The sequence below is a fragment of the Diutina rugosa genome (assembly GCF_008704595.1).
Source record: "Diutina rugosa strain CBS 613 chromosome Unknown scaffold23_size180195, whole genome shotgun sequence".
Lineage (NCBI taxonomy): Eukaryota > Fungi > Ascomycota > Pichiomycetes > Serinales > Debaryomycetaceae > Diutina > Diutina rugosa.
This window is the reverse complement of record NW_022995068.1, coordinates 44,464-64,184: the sequence shown is the minus strand read 5'-3', so window position 1 is coordinate 64,184 and position 19,721 is coordinate 44,464. Positions and strand designations below refer to the sequence as shown.

At 48.7% G+C, this 19,721-nt stretch overlaps 10 protein-coding genes across 10 annotated transcripts; 4 read left to right on the top strand and 6 right to left on the bottom strand. All coding sequences in view use genetic code 12, as the record gives it.

Moving 5' to 3' along the window:
* Window positions 1-433: 433 nt before the first annotated feature.
* DIURU_000327 (uncharacterized protein) lies at window positions 434-1,108 on the bottom strand (the record flags this gene model as incomplete). The annotated part of the gene is made up of 1 exon (XM_034156013.1): window positions 434-1,108. One exon carries the CDS (start codon window positions 1,106-1,108, stop codon window positions 434-436), a length of 675 nt encoding a protein of 224 aa, XP_034014849.1.
* Window positions 1,109-1,947: 839 nt separating this feature from the next.
* On the bottom strand, window positions 1,948-4,659 carry PLB5 (Plb5p; the record flags this gene model as incomplete). The annotated part of the gene is made up of 1 exon (XM_034156002.1): window positions 1,948-4,659. The coding sequence occupies one exon, from the start codon at window positions 4,657-4,659 to the stop codon at window positions 1,948-1,950; it is 2,712 nt and encodes a 903-aa protein (XP_034014848.1).
* A 1,013-nt stretch (window positions 4,660-5,672) lies between these two features.
* Window positions 5,673-6,629, bottom strand: DIURU_000325 (uncharacterized protein; the record flags this gene model as incomplete). The annotated part of the gene is made up of 1 exon (XM_034155991.1): window positions 5,673-6,629. One exon carries the CDS (start codon window positions 6,627-6,629, stop codon window positions 5,673-5,675), a length of 957 nt encoding a protein of 318 aa, XP_034014847.1.
* A 576-nt stretch (window positions 6,630-7,205) lies between these two features.
* Window positions 7,206-9,263, bottom strand: CCR4 (CCR4-NOT core exoribonuclease subunit; the record flags this gene model as incomplete). Its single annotated transcript, XM_034155980.1, has 1 exon — window positions 7,206-9,263. The coding sequence occupies one exon, from the start codon at window positions 9,261-9,263 to the stop codon at window positions 7,206-7,208; it is 2,058 nt and encodes a 685-aa protein (XP_034014846.1).
* A 648-nt stretch (window positions 9,264-9,911) lies between these two features.
* On the bottom strand, window positions 9,912-11,099 carry NTG1 (bifunctional N-glycosylase/AP lyase; the record flags this gene model as incomplete). The annotated part of the gene is made up of 1 exon (XM_034155969.1): window positions 9,912-11,099. The coding sequence occupies one exon, from the start codon at window positions 11,097-11,099 to the stop codon at window positions 9,912-9,914; it is 1,188 nt and encodes a 395-aa protein (XP_034014845.1).
* A 536-nt stretch (window positions 11,100-11,635) lies between these two features.
* Window positions 11,636-14,224, top strand: CAT8 (DNA-binding transcription factor; the record flags this gene model as incomplete). Its single annotated transcript, XM_034155958.1, has 1 exon — window positions 11,636-14,224. One exon carries the CDS (start codon window positions 11,636-11,638, stop codon window positions 14,222-14,224), a length of 2,589 nt encoding a protein of 862 aa, XP_034014844.1.
* Window positions 14,225-14,903: 679 nt separating this feature from the next.
* On the top strand, window positions 14,904-15,764 carry DIURU_000321 (uncharacterized protein; the record flags this gene model as incomplete). Its single annotated transcript, XM_034155947.1, has 1 exon — window positions 14,904-15,764. The coding sequence occupies one exon, from the start codon at window positions 14,904-14,906 to the stop codon at window positions 15,762-15,764; it is 861 nt and encodes a 286-aa protein (XP_034014843.1).
* Window positions 15,765-16,223: 459 nt separating this feature from the next.
* DIURU_000320 (N-acetylglucosaminylphosphatidylinositol deacetylase) lies at window positions 16,224-17,063 on the top strand (the record flags this gene model as incomplete). Its single annotated transcript, XM_034155936.1, has 1 exon — window positions 16,224-17,063. One exon carries the CDS (start codon window positions 16,224-16,226, stop codon window positions 17,061-17,063), a length of 840 nt encoding a protein of 279 aa, XP_034014842.1.
* Window positions 17,064-17,098: 35 nt separating this feature from the next.
* On the bottom strand, window positions 17,099-18,322 carry DIURU_000319 (uncharacterized protein; the record flags this gene model as incomplete). Its single annotated transcript, XM_034155924.1, has 1 exon — window positions 17,099-18,322. The coding sequence occupies one exon, from the start codon at window positions 18,320-18,322 to the stop codon at window positions 17,099-17,101; it is 1,224 nt and encodes a 407-aa protein (XP_034014841.1).
* A 381-nt stretch (window positions 18,323-18,703) lies between these two features.
* Window positions 18,704-19,168, top strand: DIURU_000318 (RNA-binding protein; the record flags this gene model as incomplete). The annotated part of the gene is made up of 1 exon (XM_034155913.1): window positions 18,704-19,168. One exon carries the CDS (start codon window positions 18,704-18,706, stop codon window positions 19,166-19,168), a length of 465 nt encoding a protein of 154 aa, XP_034014840.1.
* Between the last annotated feature and the right edge of the window lie 553 nt (window positions 19,169-19,721).

Here is a 19,721-nt window from a genome sequence, read left to right as displayed (position 1 = left end):
TGCTTCTCAGTATGCCGCGTGACTAGTGTATTAAGGGCAGTTATTTGGTTGTTGGAAAGGGATATCAGGAGCCCAGGGGCAATTTGCTTAGAGACTGTACTTCACTAAGGAGGCAGCACACTATTCTAGTCACCTATATTGTCAAATTCATTCAACCCCTATTAACTAAGCTCAGATTAACTCATCTGGCAAATCCTTCCGATATTACCCTGATATCACTATGTCCAGAGATACCGCCAGGACTAACCAGTTCAACCGTATATCGCACAGCAGAGCTGCGTCTCTGTCGTTACCCCCTGCGGGGACGGTTTCCCAAGATGGCGTAAGTGCTGACTCAGTGATTTTGGCACAATCATTGACTACTGGGTGAGCTAAGGGCTTTTCGTAGCAACAGTTCATTTATTTGGTATCAATTATCGGCTAGTGTTTGGGATCACAACAAGGCGGCGACCACACCCAAGGCGCCCATAGCGACGCCAAGCTTGTTGGCGTTAGCAGCACCTTCGATAACCCCTTCCACTTGGGGAACAGCAGGCGTCGACGATTGCTGTTGGTCTTGGGGCACAACGTGGGTCTCCCCTGCCCCAGTGGCAGAAGACCCCGACGACGACGACGACGACGATTGGCTGTTTTGGCCCTGTTTGTTGTCAGGGCCTTCGTCGTCGGGGGAGATGGCTTTGATGTCCAACAAGTTGATCAAGGCGATAGTGCCTTGGTCCTTAGTTTCGGGATTGCAGTAACCTGTGGCAATGCGGACCTTGTTGTCGCCATCCTCACAAATGGAGAAACCAGAGCTCCCTCCCTTGGCGGAAAGGTGCCACCCTTGGTAGATGGAGAACTGGTCCTTGGGCTCGTCAGCAGTGGCCAACCGGTGGGTCTTGTCGTCCCACACGAAATACTTTTTGGAGTTCGCGTCGTAAAGGTTACCGTTCTCCTTCAACACCCACTTGATGTTGCTCTCGCCATCACCAACGTGGACGTCGCCGTCGTGGACGGAGATGGTCGAGTTGATGAACTTGGTACGGTCACGGAAGACGACGGCTTCGAAGGTCTGGTCGGCGACCACCGCCGAGGCCAAGAGGGAAAGAGCAGCGACTGAGAAGAACATGATATTTGGTTCAATTGATGATTAATTGTATGGATTTCATAGCATTTATACTTATTCCGTATTGCCTATAAGGTTTAAGAAACCTCGTATTCTTGCCGCGGTACGTGAACGAACATGTCTAATACAACAGCCAATAAACAATTGCTAGTCGACCCGAGCACACGTTACTAAGTGTATATTTCATCAATGAGAGAATGTCCATTTAGTTCCATATGTGGTTGAATCATTATGACACAATCTCGGTGATTGTTTCCTTCATCTATACCAGTCGCGTGGTGTTTTCGTACCGAATGACGTCAATGGCACGGCACACTCCACAAAGATGGTTCGCTCGGTTAGCTACTATTATTAGCTCCAGTGAATACGGCTAGCTACTATAATTAGGCTTCTATTATTAAGCTCTGAAGCCAATGGATGCTACCATTAGTCGATTACACCACCCACAAACCCATAGTAAAGCTCGAATCACACACAATTACACGAAGTACTTCGCAGTGATGGAGTTGGCTGTTGCACCCTCGGAGTCCCTGGTTGCCTGGTCAATTTGTTCGTTTGCAGCACTACCGTAAACAAAACACGCACTACCGAATCCGGGTTGCAGGGGTGTATAAAATGGCCTCAACTATGGCTATCACAAGGGATGCGGGGGAACGTACCTCGTATTCTCTTGCATTTGCACGTGGAGCCCACACACGGTTGCTTCGAAAAAGCCGTGTGCTCCTCGACACGACCCTAGTTCGGCTACAATTACACTCAGCTCTTACAATTCTCGAGTAGAAAGTTTTTTTTTATCAGGTTGATGGTATCTTGTTCGTTATTTTGGTATCTATCATTATACATCACATGAGCATAGACAACAACAAAAGCACCCAGCTGTAGGCAAGAGAGTTGCCTCCCGATTGGTCCTGAGTGTGCAACGTTGTGGTCTTCGTCGGTGCCGTTGGGGTGGCGGTGCCGCTACCTCTGCCAGTAGCTATCGAGTCAGTGTTAGCTCCCGCACCGAATAACCCACCAAAAATATTGCTATTTGACGTGGTGGTGGCCTCGTTGTTGTCACTTCCGGACGTGCTGGCCAGGTCAGAGCCACTGGACTCAGACGAAGCCGAGTCAGACGTTTCGGAAGCGGAATCTGAGCCCGAGGCAGAACTGCTATCAATCGATGTACTGCGGTCAGCCACACTAGAGTGGCGGGCGGCTGCTGCTGCACTGGAGTTGGTGTGGTTGGAGGCAGTACGGTTTTGCCCAAACACATCCGACACTGGCGGCGCCTGCTTGCCCTTCAGCTTGAGGTAGGCAGCAAAATCAGAGTCGTAGACAGCGTCGACAGCCCCACCGTTCCAGCAGTAGCGGTCAAAGCACTTCTTACACTCGTCGCTTTGCTCCTTGTTCTGTCTCTCTTCCGACCGGCGGACAATGGCACACGCCACACACTTTTTCCAGTCCTTATCGGTGGTGCCGTTACCTTGAGACGACACTTCAAACCCGTTTTGGATCATGGAGTACTTCTCCTTAGGACTGTAGTACATCTTGTACGTCAGCTCGTTCGAGTGGTAGCTGTACTCGTGGTTGGGAATGTGCACCACCAAGGGGATATCGGTATTCTTCATATCCTTAACGTCATGGTACCCAATCAAGTCGTCGAGAGCAGAAGCATTACACCCAAAGAACACGGGCTTTGTGCCCAATTCTTCGTCAAGGAACACTTTAACGGGGGGAGCGTAGGGGAAGGGAGAACCTTTGCCTTGAGGGTTGAATTGTCTTTGGAAAGTAGAGGCAATCGAGGTACCGTTAGGCCACAGCTGCTTGGTATCAGCAGAGTTGTCGTAAGCTAAAATCACGTCGACTTTGCGGTACGGTTGAATAAGCGGGTAGAAGGGAATATTCTGGTTGTCTTCGCCACCATCAACCAAGTATAACGTCTCGTTATTGGAGACTCTCAGCGAGTTGGCCTGGTCCAAATTGTAGAACGGGTTCGGTCTGTAGTTAGCCACATCGATATCACCCAATTTCAACTTGTTTAAGATCTTGGTGGTGACCGTCTTAAGTGCTTGCGGCAAGTTCAGTTGCAATGCCTTCACCAACGCCTGGTTGAAAAGCGACGACAGCGTGCCCATAATGAAACCACCATTGTCAAACTTAACCACACACTTGTTCGAGTCGACGGGTTTCCCGTTCGACATCTGTGTCCCCAAGTACTTGACGTCAATCATGTGGCCTAAGGTGTGGTCCCAAGTACCCATTTCGTAAGGGTTGAATTCGAACACAGTCAGGTTTTCGTTGATAATGATGGAACCAGGGGTTCTACCATTGGCGACGACAATGGGGAACGGCATCTGGTGGTTGGTGAACAGTTCCATGTCGCGGATATCCAGCCACGACACATTCTCCCCTTCTCGTGTGTCTTCCGGGTAGAACTGGTACGATAAGGCACGGCCCCACAAGTCAGTGATCGAGGTATCGAAGCCGGCTTCATCCTTAGCATCCAACGCAGTCCCCATCTGAGTGTACGTCTTGACAATTTCAATGACATTAAACCCGCCTTGGTTGAAAATAGTTTCTTCCAAGTTCCATACATCTGAGTGGCCCAGCCAGATATCACCCACCAGCAAACCATCGTTCAATGAGACAGTACCCACAAGCCAGTTACCACCAGAAAGACCCACAAGGTAGGTAGAACCCTGGAGGATGCCCCCAAGTCCTTTAGATTTGGAGTCATTGAATGAGTCGTCAAGAGCCAAAAGTTGACCAGCACCAGCAAGCATGGCGCGGTAACCACCACCAGAAAAGGCAAGCCCCACACTCAAATTGCGGTCTTTTTGCTCCACTAACTCCTTGGCGTTGTCGATACCGGCACCTTCTAAGAACTCGATAAGTTTGGGGTTGGTCTTTTCCTGTCTCTGAGCAATCCACTGCTTTTCATCATCACCGATTTTATCGGCTTTTCTGACAATATCCTGTTGGGGACACTGGGTGTAGTAAGGTTGATAAGGTTTTGATTGAGTACTCAGAATCTCTCCCGCCGTGAACAACACGTTCAGCGAGAAGCTCTGTTTCAAGTCAGAAGCACTGACGCCCGAGCTGACGGAGTTGGCATTGGTCGGATCAATCGCCAGTGTCGCTTCCCCTTCCACAGAAAGCGTCTCCTCAGACGATGACAGCTGCTTGTTGCCACCACCAAATAAACCTCCGAAAAAACCGGCAATCCCTCCTTCAGATGAGCTGGAAGAAGAAGCATTTGATGTGGTTTGGGAAGCATTATTGTCATTGTTGCCACTATCACTGGTCTGGGAAGCGTTATTATCGTTATTGCCGTTATCACTGGTTTGCGAGGCATTATTGTCATTGTTGTTGTTGCCGTTATCACTCGTCTGGGACGCTTGATTATTGTCATTGTTGGTAGAACTGGAAGAGGAGCCTCCGAAAAGCCAGTCAAAGAGAGCTCTCTCCTGGAACTGGTGTTGTGGCACCGCATTCGGCACGTCCCTCGCCACGGGGACGGGAGCCACGGCGGCGGCGCTGAGGGCCGCCATTGTTAATAGCCCCAACTTCATTGTCTGCAATCTCCTCGCGAGTGTCTGCTTAAAATGTCAGGGCTAAATTTCAACGTCTATATAGCCCTGATGGGGCCTAAAGCAACTGTCACCTCTACTTCCCAATCGGGTAAATGAAACTGTCACCTAGCCGTCCCTCTCAGGTACGGCGATAATGACTGATTAGACGTATTTGAACCAACAGAACTAGAATATTTGATGTTAGTATCATAAAATTTATGTCTCTATCGTCAACATCCACTAAACTCTATGGTACAATACGGGGTCACTCGTAGCGCTATTATTGCCTCGACACCGAGATGGCAGGGAGATCGATGAGCTCGATTGGAAAATAAGCCTCTGTGCATGAGAAGTGTCATTTCCTGGGGTAAGGGAAGTGGCTGAAAATCTAGCCGAGCCCTGTGCCCCCTGAAGGCTTGGGGATAATCAGTAATCACACGATAACAAAGAGAGAAAATACTACAAGAGGTTTCTATTAGATTACATGGTCTACATTATCATTCTAGCCCTTCTATTTCTCCATGTTCGCCCCCACTGTATAGTTGCTGGGCCACGATTGCTGCGGCAGGTATTTCCCAATCNAAAAAAAAAAAAAAAAAAAAAAAAACGGCTACGGGACAATAGGCGACGATGCCGATAATGCGCTTGAGCCCTTATTGTTTTCGCCTATCGCTAGTACGTATAATTCGGAGCGGCTAAGTACAGTGACAAATATTTCAAGTTGATGAAGTGTACAATTTTAGAGCTTAGGAGTAGCGACTTTACTATAGATTGTGTTTGTATGGATTTTCATGGCCAGTTCATGTCGTATCGTACACTTTGAGTCGTATAATTACGAAACAGGTGGACGTAAATGGAGCGTAAAATTCTAATTACCCCGATTTTCGATGGAATAATGCTTTCAGTTGATCTATAACTCAACTTGGAAGGAGGTGGGTGATGTGATACAGTCTACGTTACAATGTTATCGATGGGGTAAATGTTACAATTACTAGCGTCCATTTTAGTGGTGCTTATTGCTTAGTGGCGACACCCTTGATCAAAATAGGGATCATGCCACCGGTGGAAATGACAAATTCCCGGTGGTGGGTCACAGTGATGAATGACCGGATCGTCATGGCGTGAGTGGTGGTCAGGATCACCTGGCTCGCCAATCTATCGGATTTGCCATCGTCCGCGTCAAATAACTTTTGCAACCACTGGTTAATTCTCACACTTTGCTCGGCGAGGTTTTCCCGGTAGTTTTCGGTATACAACTCGTCTTCCTCAGTGACATTAGGGTCAATGGTAAAGTTAGGGAACCGGTCATGAATCACTGATTTCAGCGACCGCTTATCACAAAAATTAACACCAATAGTTTCCCGTAAAAGCTCATCAATCACTACGGGAGTATTGGGGTCTAGAAGCCCTTGCCATGTTAACGAGAACGTCTGGCACAGTCTCTGTAACGGACTAACAAAGAATCTCTGCGGTACCGGAGCACCTTCACCAAGCTGTTTTTGCCACAGATCATGATTCTCTTTCGCCTGAGCTTCACCTTTAGGCGTTAATTGGGGGTCAGGCGCCCACGTGATGTCTCCGTCTGTCCCCAAAGCGTGCCATTTCTCGTGCCAGGCGTCGAGGCCATACTTCTCCACCACCACGTTATGGTACCCCTGGCCGTGACGAGCACAAAACACTAATTTATACAGCTCGTTCTCCGCGGCTTGTTCGTTTAATTGCGTGAGTTCTCGAACGATCTGGTCCCACGGCTTTAGCCGGCCAAAGTTTGAGATATAATTGAAGTGGAGATCATCGGTATCCTTTTCGTCCTGTTCAAAGAAGCCAGGTACGGCTCGGAACGTCCACTTGTAGCCGAGTTTAGGCTCTAACTTGCGGTAGGCCTCGACGAGATCCAAATGGTCGTGGGCGTCACGCCAGTCGGCCTGGGTGGGAATAAGCAACGACGGCGGCTGTTGTTCCAGGGCCATTGAGAGTGTATGGGGTTTGCTAAGTGAGGCTGGCGTGGTAGGGTGTTATATAGCATCGCCTCTAGGTTACGATGACGTCATTGCCATAATAATGGCTCACACTAACAAAGTAGAACATACAGGCGGGCCGGACTTCAGGGTGCCGCGCGCCTCTCTCTGTTTTTAGTAAGGCGCCTCAGGCCCACATGGCTACCACAGACAAAGATATTAGTCATCGAACACATCGTTAGGACCAACTGAGAAATGAATGGTTTGGTAATGGTTTACGAGGACGCGTGAGCAAGTAAGGTGAGCTTGATCCTCGAGTACTCAAATGTAGTTGGACTCAGACCTCTAAGTGAAATTGCGAGAATTATTCCGAGCTCCCGTGCCGATACGAACACTACATCAAAATAACCCAAATTTTGGTGATGGTGAAATGAAAGGTGTCAGCTTTGATAAGGCTCAACTTAACAATAGCTTTTATCCATTATATACCGGGGGATAGGCAATCAACAATAGTACGGCTACGCGTGATGTTACGTATCGTTTATGCTGACTGTCTAAAGTCATAATACACTAATATACAGAGGGTCGTCAGGTCTTGCGCAGACTTTTGAAGTCTGGTTTGAAGTCGGGCCGCTTCTGCGACGACGGCCGCTTGAGCTTGAACTTGGCCACCAACGGGATGTGATCGGAGGGGAAGTCGCTGTTGGGGAAGCCTATGCACCGCAGCACGTAGTCCTCGTCGACTTTGCCCAAGAGTCCTTCCACTTGGAGGGTGGGGGTCAGGTACCAGATGTAGTCGATGACATCGGTGAAACCGGGACTGAAATTGGTAAACGGCAACTCGCCAATGCACCCATAGGCCAGCTTGAGCTTGAACGGATGGCGGAACCCTTCCTCGGTGAACTTGCCGTAGTCCCGCCCGTCCAAGTCCTCGTGCTTGGTGACGCCGCCGGTACTGAAGAGCTGGTACACCGCCAGGTCGCGCACCGAGTTGAAGTCGCCACACACGATCACCGGAGCCGTGCGGATGTCGTCGCTGTGGGAGAACTTCTTCAAAATCCCTTGTAACTCTTCGAGCAACACCCCGACTTGCAACGCCTTGACGTCGTTGAACGCCGGGTCCCAGTGCAAGTGGGTGTTGACCACGACAAGCTTTTCCCCCAGGGGCTCGTGCTGCAACTGGGTTATGAGGGCGATGTTGTCCTTGTTCATGAACCGGTTGAACAAGTCCTTAGTCTTCTTGTACTTCTCCAGCCCCATGCACACCAGGTTGTACTCAAAGTTCTGCTTCGAGAGCAACGAGAACTTAGAGGTGCGGAAAAACGTGGCGCAGCCGTCAACCTTTTTCGAATCCTGTTCACTCATGGTCTTCAGCCGCGTCTTGTTGAAAAACACCCCCAGGTAGCCCAAGTCGCGCATCAACGGCACCCAGAACTCGGTGTAGGTGCGAGCCTCGACTTCTTGCATGCACAACAAGTCCAGCCCCAACCGCAACACCTCTTCCTTAAGCTGGTTGCGGCGGAACTCCCAGTTGAGCGCCCACAGCGGCGTGTACTTGTACATCTTGGGCGTGGCGTAGTGCTGGCACAACGTGTTGTACAGCGTCATCGTGAACGTGTCGGGGCTCTCCAGCGACGGCTCGCCCTGGTATTTGGTCGGGGCCGACAGCGGGTCCACAACTTCCTCGTCCTCAAGCACGTACCACTGCCGCGGCGTCGGCGGGCCGAAGTTGGGCCGTTGATCACGCAAAAACTGTATCAAGTCCTTGGTGCCGTGTTCGGCGAGGATATTGGCGAACTTGGGGTCTAAGGGGTTGCCTTCCACCCCTAAGAATAAAAGTTCGATTAAGTTACCAAACTCGTTAGGTAATGTCTTGATCTGGTTATCAAAAAGGTACAAGTACCGCAAATTAAAGCACAACCCCAACTCAGGAGGCACTTCCGTCAACCGGTTATGCGAGAGGTCAAGCACCCGTAAGCTTTTAAGCTTCTTAATCGCCGCGGGCACCACCGTCAACTTATTGTTATTCAAGTATAACAGCTCCAAGAAGTTATAGTGGAACAACTTCGGCAGCAAATTGACCAAACCCTGGCCACTGAGGTCAAGCTGACACCATAACTGGGGCCCGTCGTTCTTTTGTCGCATTCGCTGCTCCTCATCGGCCTCCACCAGCTTCTTATGTTGTAAAAGCGCCGCCGGCGCCAGCAGGACATTACTGGCGTCGTCCTGCTCGTCCAACGCGTTCACCGCCAGCTTGGTGGCGTCGACAAGCAGCACCAGTTTATCCTGGTAAGGGTTATTCTTTTTCCTTGAGTTCAGGGCGAACTGGCGGGCGTAGTAGTGGGGGATGTTGTTGTTGCGCGAGATGTTGGCCAACTGCTGCTGGTGCTGCCAATACACCAGCTGGGGGTTGTCGACAGTGATCCGGTAGAACAGGGGCGGGCGCATTTGCTGTTGCAGTTGCTGGGTTTGAGGTTGTTGTTGTTGCATGGGCATAAACTGCTGTTGCGGGCGCTGCTGGACTCCCGGCGGCTGCTGGGGACCCTGGTAGACATCGTACTCCCCTCCCTGGCCCTGTAGCTGCTGGAGAAGTATCTGCTGGGCCTGTAGCGTCGGCGTAGGCCCATACTTGGTGTTGAGGTTCATAGAGAGGCGTGGATGGGTTGCCGTAGGAATTTTTCGCGCGCTGGCGGTTGCCCCGTTGGTGGCCCTGGGCCGATCCCTAAGCGCTACCAGGGGGCCCCAGATAGCGATTAAACAGGGCAATAATCCCGTTATCTAACAGCTAAGCCTTGACCGATAAGACGAGAAAGAGAGATTGACGTTGTTAGTGAATGGCTAAGGTTGTCGTGGGGGACGCGGTGGCGATACGTGGCGACGCGCGGGACGTGATCACAGACAATCGCGGGGCGAGTCACGATAGTTTAGCGATGCAAGCGGATGTTTACTAAAGCCGATAAATGAAACACAAAAAGGAAACAGAAAATTAACTACAATGAAGAATTGGTATAATTAACTAGTAATGTGCTATCAATTCTACAAAGTTCTAGGCCGGTGTTGTCTCACCCTGTTAGCGTAGGATCCGCGGTGGCGACGCATCGTTCCTTACTACGCGTAAATGGCAACGTGACATTGTGCAGGGAAATAGGTAGTACTATTTTAAGCACCGCTAGTCTTCTATGAAAAGGAATTATAATTGTGCTTTGAGATTAATTACTGATGATATTGATAATGGGTTGAGTCACGTGAGTCAGTAGTTCAATCAAATGAGGGTATCATATAAACTCGTAAATATTACCAGTCGATGAGACGACTAATGTCACCTCTCAGGCTTAGTAGCTTCAACTTACGGGCTTCGGTTCGTGGTTGCTTCAAAAGCTTTCGGTTGACACCACGACAGGTACTCAGTAAAGGACATATGTCACAATTAGCAGCCACGGGTAAACACACCGTTTGGCCAAACCCTACCACCAATGGGTTGATTTGTTTCCAATAAGCTTCAGGAATCACTTGTTCAAGTTGTTGTCTCGTGGCTTCAGGAGTTTTCAGTGAAACCCAGCCTAATAAGTTAGCAATACGATGAAGATGAACATCAACACCAATACCACTAGAAATGTCCCAGCCTGCTTGTAAGAGAAGATAACCCATTTTCGGTCCCACGCCAGGTAATTTAACAATCTCCTCAATCAGTTTGGGGATATCCCCATTGTGTTCACTCCTCAAAATCTCTGCTGACCTCTTCAAGTAATTTGCCTTACGACGATGGAAACCCACTTTCCCTATGAGCGTATCGATCTCAGCTTCCAGCGCTTCAAGGATCGATTCAAGACAAAGCCCCCGAGGGAAGTGTTGGTGCATTGTTGCCACTGCAGCGTGAGTCACTTCATCTTTAGTTTGCGATGATAACATGAGCAGCACTAATAGTTGGAACCGGAACATTTTGGGAGCCAGCGTAGGGTCGACCGTATACGGGATCCGCTCACACCCCATCGTATCCACGGGAGCAACGATCTGATTGCGTACACTGACGATTTTGTTATATTGGTCAATAAGCTTTGGCGAGCATGTTTCAGTGGTTTTCATCGAATCAAACAGGGGGAAACTGGTAGAAGAAGTAGTGGTGAAGTCTTCTTTCACTGGGGGTTCCTGTTTAACCGTGGACTCGTCTTTAACCATAGATTCTTGCTTAATTGGTATAGTATCATTAGTCTCTTGTTTCGCTTCAAATTGATCCGTGATCTCTTGTTTGATAACTGAAACATTATCAAACTCTTGTTTCACAGTTATCGGTTCACTTGTATTGGATATTTCTTCAGTTTTGATAGTAGTGGTCAGACGCGTATCATTAGACTCTTGTTTCACAGTAATGGGCTTGGCCGAGGTCTCATTTTCAGTACTAGCTCTCCTTATCCTTTTGGTAACAATAGTAGTGGTATTGGTAGCCGTGACTGCCCTCTTAGCGGTGGCTCGTGTCACTCTCATGTGGCTAGCCGTCGACAATGCCTTAATGCCATCTCTCGCGGTGATCGCTGCCGCTGATCCGATGGCACGCGCACTACCTTTGACTGCGCTGCGCAGTTGTCCTCATGTGACCCATGAGAAAAAATCTGTCTGTGGGGACGTTAGCGTCTTAGTGAGTCATACCCATGAGTCACCAACAAAACAAAGTACTAACAATTCTGATAATCTGAAGCAATAGCCGTTATCTCCATCCTTTCAATATCCTATCCTGTATTCTCGTAAAACCCTTTACACCCTTAGATTTGCCCCGGCATCTTCCTCGGCATTTGGCGCACGCGATCTCCACAATTCGTGGTGGTCGCCGGTTCCGCACCGTTTGCCCCGGACCTCATCCATCGCCCCCACCCCCGTTCACCCGCTACCAAAAATTTCAGCAACACTACCACTCCATCCAACATCAACTTCATCCAACAACCACCCAAAACATCATCTCAACTTGAAACAAGTCCTGAAACACAGTCTGAAACACAGTCTGAAACGCAGTCTGAAATCTTTCGATGAAGAAGCTTCTCACAAATAAGAAGACGATCTCGCTGGGCCCCCTGCTGAGAGTGGCCCAGGCGTGTGACCGGTGTCGAGCCAAGAAGACCCGCTGCGACGGCCGCAACCCCTGTTCCCAGTGCGTTACCGTGGGACTAGAGTGTATCGTGCTGGATAAGCTCCTGCGACGAGCGTTCCCAAAAGGGTACACTGAAACCCTCGAAGAGAGAATCCGGCAACTCGAAGCGGAAAACAAAAAGCTAGCAGCGATGCTCGACGTCAGAGACGAACAACTTGAGCTCGCCACCCCCTCGGTCGATTTCGACCCGCTGCCCGCCCCTGAAGCGCAATTAACTAAAGATAACTTAGCCCAGCTCGACGACACGAGATGTCCCTGTGGCTGTGCCAATCCGCTAGCTCACGACCGACCCGTCCTGTTAGCTGGTTCCGTATACGACCAAGCGCCCTCTATAACTGGCCTGATTGCTGGGTCATTACACGACTTACAAGTGAGTGATGATGCTGATGATTTTGGTATTGCTCCGAGAGCATTCGCCGCCGCTACCGCCATCGCTAATATGAACCGGTACCATGAACTGAGCCAACAACAGAGGACAATGCAATTAACTCAGTTGGTCGCGATTCTGAGCCCACGTCTGACTGAAGAAACGCTATTTATTCCTCAGTTGCTTGCTCGTATTTGTCAACAATATGGCTACCTGCTGAAACCAGCAGTGTTGGCGGCTAATTGTCTTGCTCTGTTGAAACTTGCGCCACCTCCCAGAGCGCCCAAACAACACCCGCTGCCCCTCGTAATGAACCGAAATATCGTTAAATTGGACGATTTGGAAGCGGTACAGTTCATCTACGGACTTGATTTACCGCCTAAAGTGGAACTTGATCGTCTTACAACGTTGTACTTCCAACATTGGCACTTACCGATCGTTACTGAGGCGAAGTTTGGTCCTAATTACGCCGTGCTTACGCTGATCTTAGAGACTGGACGGTGTCCCACTTCATCCAGTGATGGCTATGATTCTATTGAGAAATTTGGTGCGCTTATGGTACTTGTGGTGGCATTAGCGCTGATGCTGACACGCACTAATTTAGCCAGTTTAAGCCATTATGATGACCTAATCAGAGAATTCATAAAGCCTAATTGTGTCGTCACGGCTCACTGTCTGATGCTGCTGCTCCAAGTGCTTGCCCTTGCTCTCCAGTACTTCTTGGTGGTGGGAGATATTGCTACCTGCTATGAGCTTAGAGGCCGAGTAATCACTATGGCTCAACAGTTGCGCCTCCACCGGTGTCCCGCTGCCGTATTGGGGATAACCGGTAGTGCTGGTGACGATATGCAAGCCGAGAGACGGATCTTGTTCTGGTGTGTCTACTGTCTCGATATCTACGCCTCCCTCAATTTGGGGGTTCCTCGCTTATTAAAGGACTTTGAAATTGAGTGTGCAATGCCATTTACCAATAACGATGAAGGCAATAACGTTAGTATCTTGGTGATTAACAATACCCGACTCCCCATCGTCGGGAAAGTGCTGAAATTGGCCCACGCGTTTATGCTGTACTGTAAAGTGTTGGGGACAATATTAGATGTCATTTTTTCTCGTGATGACCACGCCCATACTCAGGCTCACGCCGTCGAACGTGATCGTCTATTAGAAGGGTGGAGACGTGATTTGGCCCCAGAACTTAGGTTCAACGTTGATATTAATGGCTTTTCCGTAAAGGACTCAGGCCTGCTGCTGAATGCCGACCTGATCTGGCGTCAGTACCTGGTACCTCAACTCACGTTGATCTACGTCTACTTCCACGCGAAAATCCTCATCTACTTACCGATCCTCTCAAAGTATGGCGCTCATCATGACGTGGGGTTATCACAAAAGGAAAAGCTTACAAAGGGAGATGTGGGTGCTCACTCAGTACTGCTGCTGGGACTGATGGTACAACAACTGCTGATCCAAATATTGGAAGTGCTTAACCTGTTTGTCAAAAATGCCGAACTGCCATTACTCCCTTTACCGTTAAATATCGCTCAGGAACAAGCGAGATTCGCCCTTATCGTTGCCAAGGGGCTGCTTGATTATACTAAAGGAGGACCGTTATATGTCCACGCCAAACAGCTTTTATTGGATACGCTTTTAGGCCTTGCTGAGAGTCATAGTGGCGACTACGTATTGGGTAATTTGACTCGTGAAGCACTCAAATTGCTTGAATACGCTGTGCTCTCAATATTGGGGGTGAACATCGATAAACACAAAAAGCGACCGATTTCCGTCAAATCGTCCGCCGTAGCTGCCAGAGAAGCCAGCTACGATCCTGCATCGACGTCATCGGCGTCGTCGTCTCATACCACCCTGGTGGTGGTACCTCAAGCGTGTACCAATGGCATGGCCAATACGTCTAATCTGCTGCGTCCGTTCACTCCTGATTTCGATGACCTTGATGCCATCCTTGCGTTTGACCCGTATAATACGCTGAAGAACCCTCAATTCATTAAGAACGAGTTTGGTGCCGATGGCTCATTTGGGCTCGTTCCGGTATTAGATGACTGGACGGGGTTTGACACCTCCCACGGCATGTTCTCCCAAGAGTAAATGACAGATCGATCCATACTCATGAATTCCTCAACAATGAAGTTCAATCGGCATCAATTGAGAATAAGAAAAGTATGAACTTTCAGCGAACAGTGGAAGCATTCCAGCACCGTCCAGCTTTAACAATCAACATTAGATTTTGCTCTGACCCCATATATTAGAGGTTGTGGAAATGAATCAACAGACAGTGATTGCGCTAATAACTCGTAAATACATATGCAATGGTGGTTAACCTCCGAACATGATTTACAACGTCAACTGAATGTATACAATCTCCTCGGTAGTGTCGTCAATGTCGCTATTTACCCAATTATTTTGGAAAGTTGCATCACTGCAGCGTGTCATCCACCACTCAATGCCGAGGAAGAACCACACGTCTTTGCAAAGTGAATTGTTTGAATAGTACTAACCGCTGATTATAGTGTTTGATTGATGTTTGATGATGTAGTAAAGGTTCCGAGGTCGGCTCCGGTGCCATTATCTGGAATTTTTCCCCTCGTTTGTATCATCGCTTCGGAGGTTAATCATCGTGACAGCCTCGGACGCCCCCACATCTCGCATCCACTCCGAAGTGCGGCTCCGAAGCATATGAGAGAGGGGCTCGGCTCCGACATCAAGGCAACTATTTAAATTGCAACCACCAGACCTTATCACCTCCAATTGAATACCTAACAAGCCTATGTCGACGTTTTCCAAATCAGCGTACCTGGCGACGAAATACAGCCAGTTTCGCCCGCACTACCCGCCTCAGTTCTACCAGTTGTTATCGCAGTACATCGGCCATAAAGTGAATAAAGCCGTCGATATTGGTTGCGGCACGGGTGTATCGCTGTACCCTCTTCTTGAATTGAGTGACCGGGTGATCGGTACTGATTTGCTGGCGGTAATGGTGGAGAGAGCCAATACGATAAAACATGAAAAACTCTCCCCCAGTGATGCTGCCAGAATCTCGTTTCAAGTGGCTAATGTCAGTGACTGGAACGATAATAATGTTGATTTGATTACGGTGGCTCAGGCGATCCACTGGTTTGATACGGCTAAGTTCTTCCACCAAGCGTACCAAGCGTTGTCTCCGGGAGGAGTATTGGCTTATTATTACTATGTCGATCCCGTGATTAAAGGTGTGGCTAATGCTGATAAAGCTAACGCTTTATACCACCGCTACGTGTATGGTGAAGACACTATTGGTCCCCATTGGGAACAACCGGGACGGTCAATTTTGGCTAATATGTGTCGTGATGTTAACCAAGGTATTTCCCCTAAAGAGTTTACTAACGTTGAACAACACATCTATGAAGCTGAGGAAAGGGAACCTACGGATAAGGATATGGTGATGACTCGCGAGGGAGTGGTGGTGGATGACTTGTTCAACTATATCCGGACGTATCTGGGGTACCACAACTTTGAAGCGGAAACTGGTAAAGGGGAGGATGTGTTGAAACAATTTGCCGATGATTTAAACCAATTGGGGATCACGGATACGACCAAGTTTGACTTGGTGTGGAATACTGGTTACACTTTCATGACGAGAACCCAGTGACTAGTAAATGATGATTTATGATCTAAAGCAAGTGTAGATTAGGACCATAGTCAGCTATGGAAGTACGTGTACCTGTAGTCTCAAGATACTCTACTTCCAGATGTTGATGGTAAGCTACTAAAAAGTTACAATAGCTGACCTACCTATCAAACAAATAGAGACACTAGAACCGTTAAGAAAGAAAGATAAATCATATTCAATGGTCATAAGAATGGTCTATAATAAAATCAATGACATTATACCTTATTTGTATGATGGTACTGAGGCCTCTCTAAGACAACATTAAAAATAAGTGGCGATCACGAGTTTCAGACTAATTATCAATAAATCATTGTTTTAAAGGACCTATATTTAATATTTTACTCACTAACTCTCCTTCTTATTGTCACCTCCACCTCCTGGTTGCCCGCGCACCGGGTGGGAGTCGCGTTCAACGGTACCACCACCACCACCACAGCCATGTTGTTCACGGTGGCGTTGCGGGGGCTCGCGCTGGCGTTCTTGGTGTGGGTGTTGCTCACCACCAGTGTCCCGCAATTGCTTGCCCGGCAAGCGGACAACCCCGTCGGCACCGTCGCCGACTACCTGCTCCTGTCGAACGTGTTACACGACGCCAAAGTCGTGTACGTGATCGCCCACCCGGACGACGAAGTGATGTTTTTCCTGCCCCTGGTATTGGAGCTTGCTAAGCCTCAGCACCATAACCATCTTCTGATCGTGTGCTTCAGTGATGGCGACGCTGATGGTCTCGGCGCAATAAGAAGACAAGAGCTCGAGCGGCTGGCAAAGATGTTGGGCGTCGACGATGTGGCGATCCTTGACTTTGTCGACGGCATGAACGTCACCTGGGACGCCGACGCCGTTGCCGATGCTTTAAAGCCGTTTGTTAGTCGCGATAGCGTCATCATCACCTTTGACGACCACGGGGTGCTGGGCCACCCCAACCACATCAGTTTGTACCACGGTGCCGTCAAGTTGGTCAAACGCACCAAGAACACGTTGTTCAAGCTCAAATCGCTCAATTTCATCGACAAGTACTCGTTTACCCTCATAACGCTGGTGGAGCTATTTGTCAACTATGTCACTCGCCTAGTGCACCAGGTGTTTGGCATCAACATCAACATCCTGTTCTACCCGTCGCTGAGTGGGGAGATGAGATTCTATAGCGACATCAACGCCGTCGCCGCCGCCTACGGGGCGATGATGTACGGCCACTACTCGCAGATGGTGTGGTTCCGCTACGGGTGGCTTCTCTTCAGCCGCTACCTCACCTACAACCACTTAATCCAAGTGGTGTGACGTGTGTATTATATTACTACTATTACAATTATATTTTAGGTCAAGTTCTTAAACCCAAACTGTTTCTGGCACCAGTTCAGCCCGTGCTCAAAGTACTCCTTTTTCAGAATCAGCACTTTATCGAGGACATCGCTATCGGCTAAGTTAGCTCCACCAACCCACGCTACTTCCTCACGACCAGTATCTTCGACGTCCCTAAACTGTAGGTGCCATTGTTGGGGTAATTCCTTCTCGAGCTCAGCTTTCAACCGAGCATCAAACCCGGGGAATTTTGTCAGACCACCGACAATACAGATATTGGCCACAAGCATTGGCCTGGTGACTTTAGGCAGAGCCATTACTGCTTCGACAATTAAATCAGCGAGGTTTTTAAACGGGGTTTGTTGGAGTAGAGCCAGGTGAGCCGTAGCTCGGTGGTTATCGAATATTATCTCTGGGTGGTAGTACAGTTCCGGTACGGTGAATCGTTCGTCGTAAAGCTTTAAGATTTGGGTATCAGCGGTGATTTTCGTCTTGGGAGTACGGACATAGCCGGTAGTGGTCGTTTTAAAATCAGGGAGGATAAATTCACACTCGTATTTCAGTTTGTTCTTTAGGTAGTCCTGGAATTTACCTTCAGGAGCGATAAAACATGTTTGCTCTTTGATGGTATTGACAAGCACTGGTTCCTCACTGACGTCATAGTGGCGGAAACTGATTGTTTCAGCTAGTAATCCCGCTAATAGCTTACCCCCCACCGGTAATTTGCGTACCCCTTCCCAGTGGACACTTTGGTAGATCATCGGCACCACCCAGGTGGCGTCGTGGCCACTATCCACCACTAAGTAGAAATCGTTTGCTTCAGCTACCCACGGCACCAAAAGCGGTGGGATACACCGGAAATACTCATTAAACCCATACTCTTCAAATACAATCTGGTCGGTATTGATTGAGAGCTGTGGAAGTTGAAACGGTGGCTCCGTCAATATAAGGTGTGTTTGCGACGGATCAACGCCCTTTTTATCAGCACCACCAAGCTTCTGTAATGTATAATCCCAAACTGGTTTCTCCGTCTCCCACAGCGTCAAATGGCCTTGAGAAAACGGTCGTTTAAGCATGATTCCCAGGTAGTTATTATTATTGGTAAGGAAGTCATTACCCACATAGATGACACCGTCACGGGTTTTGGCCACGGTGTTTTGCACTTTGAGAGGGGTATCGGCACTCAGAAACCCCGCCTTGATCTCATACAGCCCGTTGTCGATGATCAAGTGCTGCATGGTGATGGCCCGACCAGAGTGAATTAGCGAATGTTAACCAGACCAATGGATGCAGGAATGAATGGTGGTGTCGAATAGACCAATGGAGGTAGTAATAGATGCCACACGTAGTCCGGTACGTGGATGGAAAGTGATGCTGTTTTCTGGCAAGGAATATCGGTCGCGAGTCGCGTTTACTCGAGGCTCCACACTGTCATAAACAATGTCACCAATTACTCACAAAAAAAGCATGTAACAGATAATCAAGCTGTATATAGATGATGTTCGACTATTGGTGTTGTATACGTTTAAATTTCGTGACTTTTAATTGGTTTTCTTTGTCGAATTCATCACCCTCCACTGTCCCTTTTTGTGGTGGTTGCCGCACTCATCGCGCCAGGTATGGTCCGGGTCAAGAGCCGCTACGTGCTCTTTGAGATCCTCTTCCCGCTTGACCGAGCCACCGATGACTATGGCGACTATGAAGAACTGCTTACTCGCTTGCACAAGACGTCGCCGCTGACTTTCACCGCGAAACAGCTTGCCCGTCAGATTAAACAGCTGGTGCAAGACCACTACGGAGACTACGGTGGCGGCAGTACTGCCAATCTCCAGGTGAAATATTTCAGCAATAAGACGAGTACGGGTATTGTTAAGGTTGGGCGAGACCATTTCGAGATGGTGGTGGCGGCGCTAGCGTTGATTGACCGCTTGGATTCGATCCCGGTGATTGTGCGGTGTCTCCACGTGCTGGGCACCGTCCGTAAGTGTCAGGAGTGGGTGATGGAACGTAACCTGACGGTGGTATCTTCAGTTAATCTGTCACTGGCCCTATTGGATCGAAAGCTCGCTCAATTGGCGGGATAACTCCAGGACTACAATCTCTGACCCAATGAGGCACTGAGATCACCAAATAATGTAATGACTTACGAACCAGACGACGTGGCGGAGTACCTCTTGAAAACGAAGCAACTGTCATGTACATATGTGAGCGACAATGGCTAATGAATGCCATACTACTCTACGAACATACTCAAATACAACGATATTCCTCGGGAAATCGATGCACTGATGTAACTGCTACCCCAGAATATGACGAAGATTAATCCTTAATTCTAAAATAAGCCACAGCCAGCCATCATTCGTACTCATCGCAGTGAGCATCGATCAAGGCTCGCTTTGTGGTGGATCTTAAAATACGATAAAACAACGATAAAAAACTCTGGGAAAAAGATATGTTGATAAACTAGGTTCGCTGATTATTTTGATACCCTAAAGAACTTAAAAACTCGTTGCCCCCCCTTTCAATAGACAGTTTCAAGCGACCGAGGATGAAGTCATACTCACATTCCATAATTGGTGGTAGCTAGTGGGGTCACGTCTGCTATTCCTATTCTTAGACTCTATAGTCTTTGACTCG